Source organism: Ziziphus jujuba, chromosome 11, assembly GCF_031755915.1.
Source record: "Ziziphus jujuba cultivar Dongzao chromosome 11, ASM3175591v1".
Taxonomy (NCBI): domain Eukaryota; kingdom Viridiplantae; phylum Streptophyta; class Magnoliopsida; order Rosales; family Rhamnaceae; genus Ziziphus; species Ziziphus jujuba.
The window spans coordinates 9,734,496-9,755,351 of record NC_083389.1 but is presented as its reverse complement, the minus strand read 5'-3'; the positions used below and the strand labels follow the sequence as shown (position 1 = coordinate 9,755,351).

Here is a 20,856-nt window from a genome sequence, read left to right as displayed (position 1 = left end):
CTATCTATCTATCTATCTATGTAGAAGGCATCAAAAAACATGTGATTCGGTTGGGGCTATTTTAAAAAGTAGACAATTAACTAAAATATAAAAAAAAAAAAAGACATTGCTAACTACTAATTTTGTAATTAGTAATGATATCAAAAAAAAAAAAAATTGTAAGTAGTATAAAGAAAAGAAAGTTGATCTAATCTTAACAAAAGGAATTAAAAAAAACCTAAATGAAAGAGAAACGAGAATAAAAGTTTGCAATAGGGTCTTAACTTCACTTATTCTTATTCTTCTCCTTTTAATTTTTTAAATACTTTTTTATCATTTTCTTTGGAAAATTTGGCTAATAGATACATACATAGCTCCTTCAATGTTCGAAAGCCATATACCATATAATATAGAAACGGGTTGTGAGCTACTTGTTCTTCTCCCCTCATACTTTTTTTAATTCCTTACCTAATTAAAGTTTCACGAAGATAGGACTTCAAATTTTGATTTTGTAAAGGGATCTAGAATTAATCCACTGTTTTTTCTTTTTTTCACTGGTTTTAAGTTTTCTGTTTTTGTTATTTGTTGGCTTTTTTTTTTTAAAGAAAAAAGTTCAATGGTTTTGAAGAGTTTACCTACAATCGATTTTCCAATGAAACTTTCTATAAAAATAAATAAATAAATTGCATATAACTAATGATTTTTTTATTTTTTTTTTTTGAATAATAATAGAAATCTCCCTCTTTAAGTCCTAATAAAGTGTGATTACTCCTCCCACGTGGTTAAAAAGATTAATAAAAGTTTGACCCAATAAATAATAGTAGGGCCACCATAAAAATACCAACTTGGTCGCATTCAAAGTAATAATTAATATATTTTTAAGAGTGTTCGGTGAGTTTAACTAATATAACATTTTATGTTATTATCAATTCCGCGATATGTTTTCCTCACGGTAAGGTTGATGTTATGGTTTCAATACATTGCTTAATAGGGAAAAAAATTGTATATGAAATTTGTTAAACTACTATTACAATATCTTAGATATGGTGCTAAAATCTACCCACTTCAATTAATCAGCAAAAAAAAAAAAAACAATAATAATAATGTCATCAAATTCGAATCTCATTGTAAACATACAAATAAAAGAATCTCAAGCTATAAGATCCAAATATGTATATACACGCTAATTTCATAAAAGCTTTAAAAAAATATATAAAAGATAAAATCTAATCCAATGTTTTCATATATTCTACCCAATATAAGGTCAATATCTTAATACAAATAAAGGAAATTCAAATGCAGAGATTTTTATATATAAAAAAGAGTTGTAAGGAAAATCTAAAATAATTCATTAAATGATAGAATCATAATTACAGAAAAAAAAAATTGACGATGACAAAAGGCTGCGGAAGAAGTCCAAAAAGTTAAATACCTTATCATTAGTGATAGATTACTACCTAATTTCGTTTTTTTTTAAAAAAAATTACTACTATTATTGTAATTTAATCCAACAATTATGAATTGTAAAATAATAAAATAATAATAATAATTAAATAAATAACGCGGTAAATTAGTTGTAAAGTCCGAGAAATCTCCCTCCAAACAGGTCACATTGGTACCAAAAAAACAAAACACAGAAAGCTTGCCTCCTACGCTTTAACCGGACGGTTCCTCTTCTTCCATTTTCCTTTTCATTTCCAATTTTCGCTCTCCGTCTCTCTGTTTCTTTTTTTAATTTTATTTTTTTAAAATAAGAATAATTATAATTATTTTATTTTATTTCTTATGTTTCTCTTTCATCAACGATGTCGCGAAAATCGAGAAGAGTAAAAAAAAAAAAAAAAGGATTTATATTTTACCAAAATAAATAATTAAAAAAGAAATTCTAGGGTTTCCAATTCCCTCTCTCCCTCTCTCTCTTTTTTTTTTTTTTTTCTTTTTTTTTTTTTGTTCTCTCTCTCTCTCTTCGACTTCGATTTTTCTTCCCTCCAAGCACACGCACAGCTTTAATTTTTACCCGACAAAAGCTCCGTTTGGTGGTCGATTGCTGGTTTTTTTTTCTTTTTAGATCCTTAGTTTTCTCTGGAAATTATTTTTTTTCCCGGGAAAATTTTGTCTCTATTCCCAGCTATCGACGACCTTCTCCTCCTGCTCTTAATTCGTCAAGTTCTTTCAAGGTAGGTGTTTTTTTTTTTTTTTTTTTTTTTTTTTTTTAATTTTCTATCACACTCTCTGTTTCTGTTTGTTTTGGTGGAAAGGCGTTTGTTTATGGAAATATTTTCTGGGAAAGTTGTTTATTTATGTTTTTGAAGGATTTATTGCTTCTCCTGTTTAACTGGAGGAAACATTATGATAAACTGTCACATTCTCGTTGTGTTTAAATTTGTTTTTTTTTTTTTTTTCATTCGTTTCGTTCAGTATTTTGCATTTTTTTCTATTTTTATTTATTTATTTTTGCATTACGACGATTGTGATTGCTAATTTTTTTCTGCTTTTTCCTTTTAGGAGTTTTTCTCTGCGTGTGATTTGTTATAGAGAAAAAGTGGGGAACAAAGAGCTGGTGGTTGGAGTGAAGGAAGAGAGGGAAATTTTTATTGAAGGTTTCAGATTCAAGGAGAGAGGAATTCCCGGGCTCCAAAATAAAAGTCCTAGGTTGTTGATTTGTTTCCCCTAGTCGAATTGGTCTGTTTGAATTTTGATGATCTTATATGGATTTGGAAGCGTTTTCATCTTCCAGAAATTTGGTAAGATGTTGTAATTGTGGGTGTAGCTGTTCATTGATAAGTGGTTCTTCAACATCTTGGCTTCGGTCCGTGAAGAGAAAATATGATGAGTTTGAGGATGGGAACCGTTTCTTTATACCAGGATTTGATTTTTCAGTTGCACGGGTCCAAATTGAGAATGAGTGTGCTGCACTCCGTGAAGCACTTAGTAGCCAACAGCAAACAATACAAGATTTGTATGTGGAATTGGAAGAGGAGCGAAATGCATCCTCATCGGCAGCAAATGAGGCTATGTCGATGATACTGAGGTTGCAAAGAGAGAAGGCGGAGATCCAAATGGAAGCTCGACAATTCAAGCGTTTTTCCGAGGAGAAGACAGCACATGACCAACAGGAGCTTTTGGCGTTGGAAGATTTGTTGTATAAAAGAGAGCAAAGCATCCAGTCGCTCACTTGTGAAGTGCAAGCTTATAAACATAGGATGATGAGTTACGGACTCACAGAAGGTGAGGCAGAGGGTGAGGGGGGCAGACCGAGCATGGTGGAATATGATGCCCAATATGATCTCCCAACATATGAATACCCACCTTTGAAATGCAATCTTAATGAGACCCAAGGTCAGTTTGAGGGTGATGATGATGCGGCAGATATTGAGAAATATGCATTTGGTGAGACCCCTCGTGATCACTTGAAAAATTTGGAAAATAGGATTTACCAGATGGAGAGAAGTCCGAGCAACAGTCATATCGATGGGGACTTTTCAAGTTCCAAAAACATTCTAGAAAAGGTTGTAGTTGGTCATTCACCAAAGCTGTCAAGACATAGATATTCGATTGATTCCACACCGCATATAGGGGTGCTTAGAGAAACTGGCCCCGATCTCACAGATTTTCCCACTACCAGTTTCAAGAAGACAGAATATGTAACACATTCGGAGGACTCTAGCATGAGGAAATTAGATACTGCATCAGAAATTGGAGATGACATGAGTGATAGAGTTTATACCATTGACTCCATCCATAATGGGGCACCTCACAATGGTTTCAACGAGCCTAAATCTGGAGTTGGGATTGGTGAGGACTATGTAACCACTCCAAGAGAGACATTGAATTCTGGTGATGTTGGGGATCCCGAAATCAAGAAGCTGTATATGAGGCTTCAGGCACTAGAGGCTGATAGGGAGTCAATGAAGCAGGCAATGCTTTCTATGCGGACAGACAAGGCTCAGCTGGTATTATTGAAAGAAATAGCACAGCATTTGTGTAAGGAAATGTCACCAGAAAGACAAATGATTGTGAAGAAGCCATCTGTTGTGGGAAGCTTTTCCTTCATGTCAGTTTTTAAGGTAATTTTTGTCCCAATTACCTTCCCTCCTTTTGTTAATTCTGGATCGTGCCATGAAAGTATGTTACAAACTCATTTTCATCCTCTTTATTGCATCTTTCTTTTGAAGAGTGAAGGGTGGTGTTTTTTCAGCACTGCCTATTCTCAATGACATGGGTCTTCTTTTTCCTTCTTAACATTCTTTCTTCCTTGCCCTCGCTTTTCTGATTGTTTAACCACCGGATTTGATCTTTATTTGCTGGATGTGTTGTAAATTATTCTAACATTGTCAAGACTATAACTGAATTTGTTTATTATGATTTTTTCTCGACAGTGGATCTTGTCCTTCGTTTTCTGGAGAAATAAAGCTCGACGTAGCAAGTAAGTATTTCATAAAGTCATAATTCATATTTACCTATAAGTTGCCCTTTATCTTATAATTTACACAGTTATCAATTTTATTTTATTTTTTTCATTTTTCTTGAAGGATTAGTCGTACTGTTGCTTATGAATTAAAAGGAAAACCCCTCCTACACATTAGGAAAACCAAAGGAAAAATAACTTCAAACAAGGTTATCAAATTGTGAAGAGTAATGCTAGGTCGCCAAATTTAATTAGCAAATTTTGGATACCAAATAGTGTGGCAGTTTGTTATCGATTGACAAATTAATGTAGCCTAAAGTCATATAAGTGAACCCAATAAGATAATATCACACCATTTGGTATCCAAGGTTTGGTGACTCTATTATTATTGAGTTTTGAGACGAAACTTGTATGTTTGGTGTATCTTAAAAAGTCTTTTTGTTATTATTAATGTTATAATATAAAACTGTATGCTAATATATGTTGAATTATTGTATATGTACTTATATTAATATGCTTTAAAATTTTTACATAATATTTATATATAGGTTAGTTATTAATGATGTAGTACAACTGACAATTCCTCCTCTTTTTATTAATCAATTAACATGACTTGCATTTTATATGGCTTTTCACTATCTAAACATGTATTTGTTAGTAACATTAGGTCTCTTTCTTTTTGCCGGCAACTACTGTCAGATTTTCCAAGAACCCCATGAGTTTTAAGCTTGTAAATAACCTCTGACAGTCTGTGAATGTAATATTGAGTCGTTCCATTCACATATCTGTATCGAACAATACAGTTAAATTCCTATTCAATCTTGTGAGGTTAATTGATGGCTCTGTGTTCTGATCTGTATCGCACGATATGAATCATGAAACACATGGAAACACTAGTTTTTAATAACACCGACCTCAACATTAAAAGTAACAGTACATGCTTTATTTACTGCCAACCATTGCAATGTTGTAGACTCAACAAGCCTTGAAACCAAAACATATGTATTTAGCAAACGGTTTTCCAATCTTAATTTAGCAATGTTTACTTTAATGATAACTAAGCAAAGGATGTTGTCGGAATTATCTAGAATAATGTCTTGGGAATATCGTGATTATTCTGCACGCTTTGTGTATGAATTAGGAATGTTCTGTAATAAGTCATTGAACAACAATTATTTGGCACCTTTAGTTGAATGGTATTTTGCAATGCCTTAAAATATTACAGTAATTTCTGTGTAGTTTAATGTCGAAGGTGAATTATGAACAGGGTAAAATGGGATTTTTTAGAAAACAGAGCAGCAGGTTGTATTCTGGATCCTGTGTGGTCCAAACATCTGACTAATTCGTTTAGTTTGAGACATTAGGGAGTATTTATGTTTTACTTAATGTTGTTTAGTTTGTGATGTGGTATTTATTTGAATCTAATTTGCTTACCTTTTCCAATTGTTATGTAATTTGCAGGTATATGTTTGGGCTATCAGCCAACAGTATGGGTTTGCTGATGCTTCTGGACAAGGGACCCCACGTGAGACATTGGAGATGTCTTACAAAAACCCAAGTGGGAAAATAGTCATCAAACATCCGTATCTATTTGAAACAAAACCAATGGCTCAAATATACGGACACCTTGTGGATTTTGATCAGACTACGTTTAGATTTTGCATTCTTTTTCCTGGATTGCTTGTTGGTGCATAACTGGGTGTTTTGTGCAGTATTCAATTTGATATTCTTCTTGGGTTTGATTGTATTTTGCCAGTTGGTTTGTAAAAAACATGGAAGCGATTTAGGCATGCTTGCTCTCATACTCCAGGTCTTTTCAAAGTCCTCTCTCTTGTACATTACAGATCTTGTTCCACTCAAAAATGCAATGCCCATTCTTTTTTTCTCATTCATCGCAATGTCTAAATATCATTCTTGGCCTCACCTTATCATTTTGTTTTTTAACAGCTTCGTTGAACACCATATTATCGGATGAGTTTGACAATCCTACGGTGCTAGGATATGTTATATTTTTTAATCTTGTCATTAATATTATACAGCTACCATATTAGTATTTTATTAAAAATAACCCAAATAAATTCGAAAGAAATATCAAATGAGTATGAACATGAAATGCCAAAATAGCAAAGCCATTTTCAAGTATAGCATTGGCATGAAATGTGCAATGCAAATGTTAAAATACCTATGAAGTATGTTAAAAATTTTCACCTACTCATCAAAGTCCCCCATTGGAGTTTCAATAATTAATGTCAATGCTATATTTTACCGTCTACATCGGAGATGTATTAAGATAATGATAAATTCATGTAAAATGTGTTACCAAAATGATAATAAAAAAATGAACGATTGATTTTTACAACTAGAGGTGCAATATAGTAAATTTTGGCATATACCATTTCTCATGCAGTTTTGACATGGAAAAATGCTCTAAATAATGAGCTTTTGGGGATGACCAAATGGCAAATGCCATGCCATTAGAACTTGACAAAATCATTGGAGACTCTCATGAGTTATGACTATTTGTCGTGTTTTGGGGTTTTTATACTTGAAAGACAGAAGATTTTGCAGCAAAATCTCAATTTAATAGTATTATTTTTGTCCTTGTTAAATATTTATTAGAATATTTCCCAATGGATGGCGTTGGTTGACTATGACCAAGTCGATGTCAAAGTAGCAACTCGTGGGGCACTTAGCTTGAAAATGATATCTTATATAGATGTTAAAAATAGTTGTCCTATTATTTGCCTTTTAAATCTGAAAATTTTTCCCTTTTTAATTAATTCTTTCTTTAATTTCATGAACAGACAGATCCTGTTCTGAACTTTTCCCTCTTTTTTATATGGTTTTTACCCTTTTTTCCCCCTTAAAAACAGCCAAGCTATGAAAGAGTGAGGAAATTTCAGACTTAGCAACAAGGAGACAGAAACTGTCCTTAAAAAGAAAAAAAAAAAAAGACACTCTAATAGAGGAAGTAAGAAAAGAGCGAAAAAATTTTCGTGTAGTTTGCCATATCAAAACTGTTTTCAGTATGATTAACATTTTAGAATTTACAAATGACCATGACATTTAATAAGTGCAGCCTTTGATGCATTGTTTTTATTTGGAACAAATTGTATTTTAATTCATTTAATTGATTGAAAAAAAAAAATATATGGAACTTGTATTAAAATATAATTTCTATCGTAATATTCTTGTTTCTTTATGAAACTCTTTTGGACTGATTACATATATAAAAGTAAATGTTAGACGCTCTTCATATATCTTTTCCCTAGACAACTACAAGGCCATGTTCTTCCCCATAGCTTCGATTGTCTATGTCCATTCGCTTGTCAATACAGATTTGCCATTCAGTGCAGATCTAAGTGATCCAACCACTGTCCATCTAATTCCATCCTCTCCCACCGATTCGAGCTCTGAGAGGATGCATCACCATAGTTGCCGGTGAGGGGATCCTTCTCATCCTTGGATATCAATGATGCCGCCGCAGCTAAGACAGCTTTTTGCTTGATGGCTTCTTTCTTCGCGTCTTTCCTGATGGGTTTGGATTCCTCATTCAATGAAGGCTCTTGGCCAAGCTCTGACGTCTATGAAGGAGCTTGATAAATAATTGAAGGTTAAAATGTTGTGTGACATATTAGTGTAGTGAGTCAAATTATCTTAGAAGTTAGAACCAAGGAAGTCCACCTTGGTTTTGGAGGATTTCAAACTGGTGAGATAAGTTAAACGAAGCTTTGTTTTGGGAATAATTTTTAATAATATTATACCCTCAAAATAGACAGGAGTTGAGAAAAGATCATATACCGAATAAGCTGAAACCTTTTGGTTGAACCATTTTGACTCGATTTTATATGATACAGGACCACCGCTAGCGTTGGTTGTTTTGAAGTTAATCACAATCCACAACTTGGTCAGCAGATGAGGATTTGATATCTGTCAAGATTAGACCAAAAGCGTAGTGATAATAGAGTTTGTAATAGCTGCTGTGGCTATGAACATGAAATGTGGTCTTGCTTGGGTTGAGGAATTTAGTAGGCATCATAAACTAACTCTTTAACCAAGGCTCCTGGTTCTTAGACTTATATGTTTTAATTATTATTAGTGTATTATTTTCAGCTATTGACCAAAATGAAAAACTGATGTAGACTTACACTAGATTTAGTACAGATAAGCCACATTTAAAATGTTGTAACAAGCCCCACACTTTAAAGAGACAAGGATGGCACAAAGGTACAAACTCTTAAATACTTTTTTTTTTTAATGGACAGATACAAACTCTTTTGCTTTGCTAGGGAAAAATGTTAGAATTTTAGGTGTGTCTTTAGCAAATTTATTTATCGCTTCAATAGGTAGAGAGATATCTTGATCACAAACACGATGCAATAACGGAGCACCTTAGGACTCGGGAGAGTTTACCTAAGTAAGCATCCGAGTCTAGGCTTTGTTGTTTGTACAAGCCTTCCTTTTGGTTTCAATGAATCCCTAATTTTAGCAAAAAAAAGAAAAAAAAAAAAAAGACAGAGCAACTTACAAATTACTTTGTTTAAACACACTCATTGGTCTTGTGTAGAATTCCATTCTATGATTTTTGGCTAAAATATGACCAGTAACTTTATATGTGGTGTTTCTAATTATGATTTTTGGTTCAACATGGGCTTCTTTTTCTGTTAGGGCTGATGAAGTGGTGGAATCTAAGAAAGAGTAGACCGAAGATGATGTGACAGAGCAGGTGCTAAGGAGGTGTATTGAGTATTGACCCAAGGATGCATGAGACTCATAAAGCTGAATTTCACTTAAATGGTGCCTTTGGCAATCTGGTAAAAGCTGCCTTGCATCGCTACTTTAATGCTCAACTCCTCAACACTGCATTTTCAGATGGATTCTTGATGATCTTGTAAATAGTGGAATATAATTGTATTCTATTATATATATATATATATATATATTTTTCTCCCGAATTTAATTTAAGAAGTTGGATTGAATTTGACCACCGCTGATTAGACCTGACAATTCGTGTTTATGGGTCATGTTTGTGTCAATCCGTTTAATAATCGTATTAAAAATGCCTAACTCGAACACGATCCATTTATTAATTGTATCAGGTACCTAAAACACTAACTCGACCCGTTTATAAATAGATCAACATGACACGACTCATTTAACACGATTACTTTAATGGGTCGTGTTGACTTATTAATCTGTTAATCTGAAATTGATCCGTTAATCCGAAAATTAACCTATTAACCTGAAAATTAACCTATTTATTTTTGTTTTATTAAAGATTTATTTTTTATCTTTAAAAAATTAATAATAGAAAATTATTTTTATAAAGTTTTTAATTTATAATATTTTTTAGTTATTAAATATTATATATGGATAAAATTATAATTTAAATGGGTTGTAATAGGTATATAATCTTGTCGGATTGAAATTGACACATTTAATAAATGGATCATAACAGGTCAATTTCGAATTAAATGGGTCAATCCAAAAATGACACGATTAATAATCTTATTAAACGGATTGATCCGATTATAACCCAAACTCATCTATGATAAATTCAAACCTATTTATTCCGTATCGTTTTCGAATTGTGTAATCAACCTAGATTGCCACCTCTACCACTGATATATCCAATTGCCAGTGTGGAAACGAAGTTCCAACATATTAATGCAATTTAGAACAATTTATTAGACAAATGGTTTCATTTTTGTTTTTATTTTTTTGAAGTTCTAGTTTTATAAATATCAAACCTTTACTCTAGAAATTATTTCTTTAGTATACTATTGATAAATTTTATTTTGAATATTTCAACGCTTATAAATTTAAATTTTCACATCCATAATTTTTTTTTCCGTAAAAAAAGGTGTAGTGAGCTAATGGGATCACTCACCGAAGACGGTCCTCAGTCGAAATCAAAGTAAAAATAATTTTAGAAAACGAAAACGAAAACAAAATGCATGTTTTCAAGTATCAGGAGGCGCTTAGTCAGTGCTAAAACCCTTGTCAAAGATATAAATATATATATATATAGGTCTACGACCTTTGTGGTCTGTTGTGCACTACCGTCTCTATACGACCATGCTGAGTTGCAAGAGTTTTTTCTCCAAAATCATCAGGAAAAAGAAAAATAACAGAAACAAAAACAGGGTCAGAAGAAAATTTCTCTTCAGAAAGCAGAATTCAATTTCCAAAAAAGACCTACAAGAAGAAGAAGAAGAAGAAGAAGAAGAAGAAGATTATACTGAAGAAGGTTTCAGACTTAAAGCCTCTGCTCCATCACACGTTCATGGGGTGCAACCACTGGGAAATCTCTACCTTAACCCAGGTTCTATCAACTCGAGAAACACTGGTTTAGGTAATCTTCAAATCCTAACTGATGAGCTCGTTCTTGATATTCTAGGGCTTTTGGACGGGAACCACCTAGGGGTTTTAGCCACTGTGAGCAAATCTTTCTATATCTTCGCCAACCATGAACCCCTTTGGAGGAACATTGTGTTGGAAAATCTGAATGGTGGGATTCTGTTTAACGGTTGTTGGAAATCTACCTATATTGCTTCCTGTTGCACTTCCTTCGATATCTCGAAGATTGGTTTATCTGGTTTGAGAGTTAGGGACTTTTATTCTGATTATCTATTTCAGAGTTGGCTGTGTGCCAATCTTGAAATGAAACCTGAATGGCTTGAAAGGGATAATATAATTCGAAGAAAGAGCATTTCAGTTGAAGATTTTGTGTCCAATTTTGAGGAACCGAATAAGCCTGTGTTGTTAGAAGGGTGTTTGGATAACTGGGTTGCATCAGAAAAATGGGATAGAGATTATTTGGCTCAATTAAGTGGTGATGTTCGTTTTTCAGTTGGGCCTGTGGAGATGAAGCTAGGGGACTATTTTAGGTACTCAGATCAGGCTAAAGAAGAGAGGCCACTATATCTATTTGACCCAAAATTTGCAGAGAAAGTTCCAAGATTGGATTCAGAGTATGAGGTTCCAGTGTATTTTAGGGAGGATTTGTTTAGTCTTTTGGGGAATGAGAGGCCAGATTATAGGTGGATAATAATTGGACCTGCCGGTTCTGGTTCATCGTTCCACATTGATCCTAACTCAACATCAGCATGGAATGCGGTGATTAAGGGGTCAAAGAAGTGGGTTTTGTTTCCTCCTGATGTAATTCCACCAGGGGTACATCCCAGCCCCGATGGTGCGGAGGTGGCATGCCCTGTTTCTATAATTGAGTGGTTCATGAACTTCTACGATGCAACTAAAACTTGGAAGAAGAAACCGATCGAATGCATTTGTAAGGCTGGGGAAGTGATCTTTGTGCCTAATGGATGGTGGCATTTAGTGATCAACCTGGAGGAATCAATTGCCATTACACAGAATTATGTTAGCAGGTATTGTTCTTCAGTAAACTATGTAGTGATAATAAATAAACTATACATAAATGCTGTTTGAGGAATTTCATATTAGTTGTCCAAGCATTATGAATATTAGCAGAGCATGTTTCATTTGGTTATCAAGAATCAAAATTGAGCTGTAAGATTGTATCCCATGTTTGGTAACTTTGTCATGCGTTCTTCCATCAGTGTCATGTCGTGATAATCAATCTATTTAAAGTGCAAATGCTTTATTAACTTAAAGATACCTTCGGACTCTAGCAGGACACTTTGTTGAAATATGGGTTTTTAGGAAACAAATTCTTGGTGACCATACAGCTTGAAAGAAAATTGAGCAGTATTGATGAACTTTCACTTTTCTTAGTTATTTAAGAATTGGCATAAGATTTATGGTAAAAACAGTCTCAGTAACTTAAGTAAACTTATGATTGCTTTCTCTGTATTCTGAAAAAATGAACTTTAATTCTTAGGAAAGTTGGATGGCAAGTTAATAATTTTGCATTGCAACAGAGGTCTGGAGCTGATAATCATAAGGATAATCTTATATCATAGGGGATTAAAGTAGAACTATTCAATATGAAAGGTTCATCTTATCGAGTTTTGGATTATACATACATAATATGCCCCCTCCGTACAGAAGAAGGATTCAAGCTTTGCTGTTATCTTTTATGTTGCAGGAGAAATTTGTTGAATGTATTGGATTTTCTTAGGAGGCCAAATGCTAGTGCTCTGGTATCCGGGACTAGAGACCGAATGAATTTGTATGAAAAGTTTAAGAATGCTTTTGAGGCCTCATACCCTGGAACCATTGAGCAGTTGGTGCAGAAAGCAGAGGAGAAAAAGGCCCAGGAGAAAAAACCTTCTTTCTGGGATTCAGTAACAGATTCTAAGGTGGGCGCTTTCAAGTTTTCTTTCTAGTTTCTAAAGAGAGGATTTCTCAAGCATCTCACTATACCGGCAGGTGTACAAAGGAAGAGTGCCGCCTATTGTTTCCTCCAAAAGATCTATAGACGTTTTTGAATTAATTCAATTTTGATAATTGATCATTGATTTGACATGTCCATTATTTAACGATTTTTCAGGCAGCGAAAAATCAAAAAAAGATGAGACTTTTCTCAATATTACTTCCATTGCATTTTTAGTTGTCTATGTTTAGTTAATCAGCTAAAAACAGGTGAAATATGTTAAAGATTATGGATTATAAGTAAAGCCACAGCAATGGACTTTCGAATTGTTAGTTCTTAAGAAGCCGTTGAGTTTGGTGCATTTCTACTTGCCGGGCCTAGTTATGTAGGAAGTTGCTAATGGAATTCTTTGCATTTTTAAGTGCAGATGTGTAATATAAATGTATCTCGACACTTCCTTATCATCAGGTTGATATGGTAATTTTCAAATTCGAATTGATAATTTATAATGTTAACCTTTTAATTTTGTTTTTAATATAAATAATAATTGACATTTTCTTATCAAATCCATCTAATAACTCTAATTCAAATTTAGAAACTGCTATACTAACCTTTTGAATTTGTTTTTAAAAGATGGATCCTATATAATTAAAAATCCAATTAAACAATCCGAAAGCTGTAATAATAGTTCATAAATTTAGAAATAAAAAATATTACATCAATATGAATGATAGAGAGGATTAATACACAGGTTTTTATAGGAAAGATTTATTTTGAAAAGCAGACAACGTACCACGTCAATTCTTCCACTCTGAAGTAGGGCGGATGGGGGTAACTTCCCGATACGTTTAAAGCTTCTCAAAACTTGATTACGCAATAAAAAGTTCCAAAAAGATAAAAAACATGAAACGGTAACATACAGTTCTTTGAATTTGAAATAATGTAGAACATCATACAGGAGAAAGTGTAGCCATATAAGAACAGCTTGAGTACTTCAATCCTTGTAATGGAGCTGAACGCAAGTGAGGAGTAACTATGGCTTCTGGAATACCAAAAGAATAACTTGATTCTTGCAACCCTTCACCTGATTTAGCTTGACCATCAGATATCTCACAAACTGCTTCTACAGCAGCATTCAATGCGGTTGTTGTAGGTTCCGTCGTAAAACTGCCCGAGTCAAGTCAAACCGCTAGGTAATTACTAAATGATAACAATTCTATAATATGAAATTTCAGAAATGAAAAATTTCATCATACCTTGCCTCAAAGCTTCTCCCTTCAGATCCCAGCACAGAACATATACTGCAAATAATCCATGGGGGAATAAACGAATCTTTAATTTCTACACTGGAACAGATATTGGAAGATGAGCTTTGCATTAATTCACCATCTTTCTCTTTGGATCCTCTATCATGAGCAGCATTTTGCTCTGATCTTTTCAACTCCATGAATTTAACCTGGCAAACAAAAGGGTCAACATAAAAGATTTGAAAATGTGTAATAACTGGTAAACCAAAATGTTTGTGTAAAAGAACATAAGTTCCCTCTGCGGAACTGCACAAGGCAAGAATGTATTCTAAAAACGTTATTAGCTACATATAATTACGAAACTATTCTAGGCCTTGACAATTAATAGAAGCTTTTGCAGTAGACAAAAATTTCAAGAAAACCCAATTAAGTACAATTGTCAATAAAGCAACTATAAGACCTGCTAAGTTGCTAACAGTCTGGAAAGAGGGCATGGCATAACAATAAAGTGCTTAAGCACATTTTCAACTTTCACCAAACAAATAAAATGTAAAATTTCATTCAGTATAATGCGCATAGTAAACCCACCTCTGGAGTAGAAAAGGAAGCATTCTGAAATGGCACAGGTGAGTACAATACAGGAACATCCATTCCAACAAATGCTGTCAAGAAAGATCTGAATTCAAGAAAAAAGTTAGATTATAAGATAATAGAGATCAGGAACAAGTGTTTAATCATAGATGATGTGGTATGAGGAACAAATAGCTCAACATACTACAGAATTACCATTCACAGTTTACATACCTATAGTTTAACAAAATATCATACAAACCATGTACGTCCTTATTGTCATTGAAAACCAGCAATGAGTCTGGGGTACTATCAATATCAGGTGAAGAATTCAGGCGTACAGTCTGCATTAATTTCCAATTGAGACCAAATAAGTTAAGAAATAGAAGAGACACGCATACCTTGTACCCTATGACAGCACATGCCTATTCAACAAAGTATTTTGCTGGCTGAAATTGCATCTCTTTCAAATACTATGCAAATAGTTTGCAATGCATGATTACCATCATACCACTAACACTAAAGAACCATATTAGATGTTGGAATTATACAAACTAAAGCACCATATAGCACATTGCCTTGCATGATTACCGTGATACCACTAACACTGAGAATTGTATTAAATGTTGGAATTATACAAACTAAAGCACCATATATTGAACTCTCTTAAGCTATTTTTCCTATACCCTTCCAAGCTATCATGCAATAAATGTTTATCAAATCCAACAAAAAACTGTCAGTTCAGTAGACTGCTTTGAAATGAACAAGTAGCTGGTGCTAACTACCAAATGATTCCTCACATGGCAACAAAAGTATCAGTCCTATCCAGGCCCAAAATAAGGTATACATTGATACAAATAGTTGGAATAACCAACAAATAGAAAATATATGTATTTGTGTGTTTGCATCTGAAAAAACATAGAAATTAACCTGGCCCAAATTCTGCTTCTCAATCTCCAATAGCTCAGCAAGATCTTCAGTCATGTCTTGCTCAACTTTAGAACGGCAACGAGGCATAGAGAAGCAAACATCCTAAAAACATCATTTTCAATGAGATATAAGATACTAGGCATATTTTTTATGCAGAAAAATACAAAAAAATAGAGTACAAGTTCCTATCCTCAACCAATCCATCACATTTGAAAAAGTGCAACCTTGGTTTCCAACCCTCTCACAACCATGACTAAGCTTTGTAGGAAATCTAAGTTAAAGGGTTATTCTGAGCAAAAATACGGATCATGCAGTAAAATAAGAGGGCATAACTTACATGCTCTCTTAATAAGGAACGTAAGCCTCTTGTTGACTGAGAGACATAAGCTTTGCAGACGCACTTTGTTCTTCCCAAGCCAGGATGACCATTAAACATCGCCACAAAATGTGGAGTACAAACTAAAAGAATTTCAAACAGAAATGGCTGTTCAATGCAGTCTCATGCAGAAAGACATTTAAGTAGTTCAAGAAACTGGAAAGAGCAAACATACCCCTGAAATTCATAATTATGCCTTCTTGATATTAATGTAAAGCATATCAACAAAAACTAGACATGCCTTTTCTTGTTTGCAGGAAAATATATAATTATAAGGAAAAATATTGTCACACAAAGCTACAATTACATAGAACTTAATGGACTAATAAACACATATACAATAGTTGCATAAGATAAGTGTGCTTTGTAACATTTGATCCATGATTCATAGTTATTTCATGTAACTTTTGGTAGTGCATCAGAAGCCATAACTCAAAATCTATAATCAAGACTATTCCATAGGTATATAACAATGAATACTAAGCAACTTGGAAATGAGAGAAATTAAATAATCCATATACAGGTGATTACCATAAAATATATTGCAGATGCCATTTCGAAGCATGTAGTAAAGACTCCGGAATGAGTCCTCCCATGCTAGCTGTCGTCTTCTTAAGAAATCCAGCTCTACTGCAAAAGGAAATTTGTTTTGTGAGAAAAAGTTAAAGAAACAATAGAGACTTAAAACATTGCAAATGTTAAAATGTTTTTTTGCACACCTCCCTGAGATGCTGATGAGGTCAACACTGATATGAGAGAAGGAGGTAAGATAGATTGAGGGTAAACCCATGAATGCAAAATTTTAGAACTTAAGACTGGGGAAGTTGATGGGAGCCCTGAATTGTGGCTCCTGCTCTGGTCCTCACGTGTGAAACAAGGCATTCCGGTGTCAGCACGATACATAATTGATCTATGAATCCTAAAAATTGTAAAAACAACAATGACTAATGACCTTCTTTGCAAAAATCACAGTAAAACCAAACAGGAAAAAATAGTTAAAAAAAAGAAAAAAAAGAAAAAAAAATGACACGAGTATGGCAATCATGACAGGTTAATCAATAAACCAAGAGATGCACCCCAAAGAATAGTCTCATCTCCAAGCATTACAAATTAACTTTTCTGACAGAGCAGCTTCTGATATACGCTCACCAGGTCACAGGGGAAGAGGATACCACCCGCATATGAGTTTTCAAAGTAAAATCCAAAGGAGCCTTTTGACCAGGTAAGCAGAAACTGCCTAACTTAGTCAGTGTATGATCCACATCTCTTTCCGAAGAGTTAGCAGGTAAACCAGTCATGACAGAAGATTTGCGAGCAGCTAGTCCTTTTAATGCTTTATCCTATGGAAACAAGTTCAACATCTTTAAAATAATTATTTATTTAAATAATCAGATTAAAGAATCTGAAAAATATACCATATTAACAGCTGCAAAGCCAGACAATCTGCTATCGCCCATTGAAAGTTCAGTTACACTGCGAAATGTACTCTGGCTACAATTTTCAGTTGCCTGACAAGCCTCCAATCTATCATCTTTTGCAACTTCAGCAGAATTCTCTTTGCTGCCAGTCAAAAAAATAGATTCACTAAGAAGTCACCCTTGTGCCTACTTATCATAAATGGCATATACTGCACCAAATTTCATACCATGACAGTTGGTCTCTTTTTTTTGCAGCCAGATTAGAGAGTACAGTGAGATTCTTCAAACTGTTTTGTTGCTCCATCGAGACACTTTCCTGGCATTACCACAGCAGTTTCACATAGAAACAGTGAAAAATGAATTTGGAGAGTGAAACCAAATAAATATTGAAACAAATGCAACACTAGGAAAACTAGGAGAAAAAGCCTCTGATATGGAAGAAGACATACCTTAACGTTTCCTTTTCCAGAAAGCTTTCCAAACCTAGATTTTTTTGCAGGATATACTCCATCCATACGCATGTCAATATATTTAGGGTTCCTTGACAATTCTGGTTTCTTAGGGCCACTATTCGTCTCACTAATATTAAAAGAGAGAACAATCATCTCCTGAAAGAGTTACAAAGTAAATAAAACGAGACAAGAGGAAAAGCTCGCCTTATAGAACCAGACATAGGGGCCGGAGATTCATCGATAATCTCTACAGTATTCTTTCGCTTCAACTGTTCTTCCTGTTGTGCATATATCAATGATAAAAACTATGAAAAAATTTTCAAAAAATAAAATTTGTTGGAGTGCCAGCTTACACAAACAAGTTCACGAGATTGATGACTCACCCTCAACTCAGATGGTGTCTTTCTCTTAACCATTGTGCTTGTATGAACCTTCCTAGCTCCACCAATCTGGAGAGAAGTGGTTGGTAGATAACTGGGCGGAGCAACCTTCGCCATACAGTAGTTTCAAATGCTACAAGTGGAACTCCTTTACCAATCACTTTCCTATCCTATAGATCATTTTAAAGCATGATTCGATTAGCAAAACACATAGAAACACCTCCAAGGAGCCAGATACTATCATTAGTATATAAAAATACCACCCTAAAATCAATTTTCCTCTGAATTTCACATAATGTAAAATAATCAAACAACACGTAACCAACTTTCCCAAGTAATTTGTTAGTTGTGTGTGGTTAATCATTAATGTGTGCAAAAGTGAGCAAGCGTGCCCATAACAAACTAGCCAACGGTAATTAAAAGTACAGGTTAACCCAATTTTGTTTTTCCAACCAATCCGAAATGAGCCCTAGAAACATAGATATAAAAATGGATTCCCAAATAGTAAATCAAAATCATAGCATTTAAAAGAATACCTTAATATCCACCAAGAATGAATAAACGTCGATAAACGAATCGAAGAAATGACAATCTGATCAAAAAAAGGAAAAAAATCTCTCTACGAACCCTAACCTCTCGGATAAGATCGATGGCAATCGATTCGCCCTAACGCTGAGGTCGGTCTAGGGCAAGAAAACCAAGAAGCGAGGCAGGGGGAGAGAGAGAGAGAAAGAGAGCGAATCGAGGAGAGTGGTAAGGAAACTAGCAAGTGAGAGAGGAACTGGGAAAAAAATGCGCTAAAATGCTGGGATTGAAATTGTATTTGAACAATTTGGAATTCCCTCCTGTTACTCACGCCGTTAGTGGGCGACGTTAATGACCGTTTATCTCCCACTTTGCCGCGTGGCGGGTTCCTTTTTTTTTTTATTTTTTCCGCTGAAACATTGGGATTTTGATTATGCCATTTGCCACCTCATCATTTCTTTTTATTTTATTTTTATTTTTAAAAAAACCAACTACGAGTAAGTGCTAACCGATGCGCATTAATGAAAGAAAGTAAATATTGTTTTAAATTTTATAGATTTTTATCTTACTTTCTGATTTATTAAAAACAGTATTTTGATTAATAAAAAACATAGATTTTACTTTCTTTCTTTTTTTGCAACTAATAGATTTTACTGTTAGGATGTCCTTTTTCAAATATAGTTGAAACGCTTATTGCTATATATTGTGTTTCTCTGTTCATGTTGTTTTATAATATGAGTAAATATTGCATAGCTAGATATATAAATTAAAATGTAGAATTAATTTTCTTTTAACTTTTAACCCCTAATTCTATATACTGTTTTAGGTAGTACTTTTAAGATAGAATGTTTTTATACAAAACAACCGTGCCTTGGATGTTTTAACTGCATCTATGTTTTGGTAAAAACCAATAAAGTTTTCAAAAATTTATAAAATCGAAAGTATGAGAAATAAAATAAAAGTATGTAATTAATTTGTAGTAGAAAAAATAAATATTTAATATTCTCGATTATGCTTGGATATTCTAACAATGGTCATTCTTGCAGAATTATTTTAAATAGAACTGCTTAATATTGTGGAGATAAAACAAAAAACTGAGAAAAATAATTCATCCGGGTTTTCTTTTTCCCCTTTTTATATGGAGTTAATTTTATTTTGATATTTTAAAGTGTTAAAATTTCACAGTTTAAATTTTTAATTTTTGATTTGACAATTTAGATTTTAAAAATTTCAATTTATTGCCATCATGGTTTAACAGTTGTCTTATTAATATTAAATTAAATTAAATTTCAAACTAAAATATATTAAATTGTAAAATTTTAAAACTATATTTATAAATTTGCATTTTTAATATTATTTAGTTTAAAATGTTTGATAGAGTCTAATATCAGTCAATTGACCTAAGATTGATCTTTTTTTAAAAAAATAAATAAATATATTAAAGTACAAAATTTTAAAAATAATTTTAATCTTTTATAACGAACGGATAACTATAGTGGTTGAATATTCCTATTTATGTTTATGAAAGCATAAATTCGTTTGAGTCATGGGATGTACAGAAAATTTTAAATAGTTTGTAAATTAGATATTTGTTTAAAAAAAAAACACTTTACACTTTAATATTTTATAGTTTGAAAATTAAACAAATTTAGTTTCAGTAAGATAAGACAATTATTACATCTTATAGTTAAAAGTTAGATAGAGCTCAAATTGCAACAAATTAAAAAATCTAAGATTATTGCTAAGTTGAAAACTTGAGAACTAAAATTGTAGAACCCTAAAGTAAAAGTAAACAATATCAAAATGGAATCCATCCATTTGTATATTTATTTATATAATCTTACAATAACATGCGCATGTACCTTAAAATGCATATAATCCACATAGATGTATTACCTAATTACATCTAAATCATAGGATGTATACTCGCAACCATATTTATCTTAACAATTTAGACATACAACATATTTTATAGCAAAATTATATTCATATATATATATATATATTTTTTTTAATTTACTAGGCATTGTTACCGATATATGCTTAGATGTCCGACACCTAAATGTATGTGATATAAATGAAAATATTCTTGACATGTAATTAGAAGTAAGACCCCAGTAGAAAGCTATATATGTTTGTGTGTGTGTGTGTGTGTGTGTGTGTGTGTGTATGTATATATATATCAACCCTAACCAAATGCTTAATATACCCCTTTAAACTATTATCCAGAACAAATAGATGCGTATCTAGAAGAAATATGATATCCTCAACGAGC

At 33.2% G+C, this 20,856-nt stretch overlaps 3 protein-coding genes across 4 annotated transcripts; 2 read left to right on the top strand and 1 right to left on the bottom strand.

The window, feature by feature from the left end:
* Window positions 1-1,620: 1,620 nt before the first annotated feature.
* LOC107408473 (myosin-binding protein 7) lies at window positions 1,621-6,279 on the top strand. Its single transcript, XM_048465406.2, has 4 exons — window positions 1,621-2,156; window positions 2,485-4,046; window positions 4,359-4,405; window positions 5,849-6,279. Exons 2-4 carry the CDS (start codon window positions 2,688-2,690, stop codon window positions 5,955-5,957), a joined length of 1,515 nt encoding a protein of 504 aa, XP_048321363.1. The 5' UTR covers window positions 1,621-2,156; window positions 2,485-2,687; the 3' UTR covers window positions 5,958-6,279.
* Window positions 6,280-10,332: 4,053 nt separating this feature from the next.
* LOC107433604 (arginine-specific demethylase JMJ22) lies at window positions 10,333-13,192 on the top strand. Its single transcript, XM_016044901.4, has 2 exons — window positions 10,333-11,775; window positions 12,456-13,192. The coding sequence occupies exons 1-2, from the start codon at window positions 10,466-10,468 to the stop codon at window positions 12,694-12,696; spliced, it is 1,551 nt and encodes a 516-aa protein (XP_015900387.1). The 5' UTR covers window positions 10,333-10,465; the 3' UTR covers window positions 12,697-13,192.
* Window positions 13,193-13,343: 151 nt separating this feature from the next.
* On the bottom strand, window positions 13,344-18,856 carry LOC107433608 (uncharacterized). Of its 2 annotated transcripts, none has more exons than XM_016044904.4 (15): window positions 18,593-18,856; window positions 18,060-18,226; window positions 17,881-17,954; window positions 17,674-17,803; window positions 17,452-17,540; window positions 17,222-17,366; window positions 16,956-17,146; window positions 16,526-16,725; window positions 16,338-16,436; window positions 15,768-15,889; window positions 15,431-15,532; window positions 14,735-14,844; window positions 14,519-14,606; window positions 13,940-14,139; window positions 13,344-13,850 (listed from the first exon to the last, which is right to left on the bottom strand). In XM_016044904.4, exons 2-15 carry the CDS (start codon window positions 18,171-18,173, stop codon window positions 13,634-13,636), a joined length of 1,881 nt encoding a protein of 626 aa, XP_015900390.1. In that variant the 5' UTR covers window positions 18,174-18,226; window positions 18,593-18,856; the 3' UTR covers window positions 13,344-13,633. The 2 variants fall into 2 exon arrangements, with proteins under 2 accessions (XP_015900390.1, XP_015900392.1); XM_016044906.4 differs by having other exon boundaries at window positions 18,690-18,851.
* Between the last annotated feature and the right edge of the window lie 2,000 nt (window positions 18,857-20,856).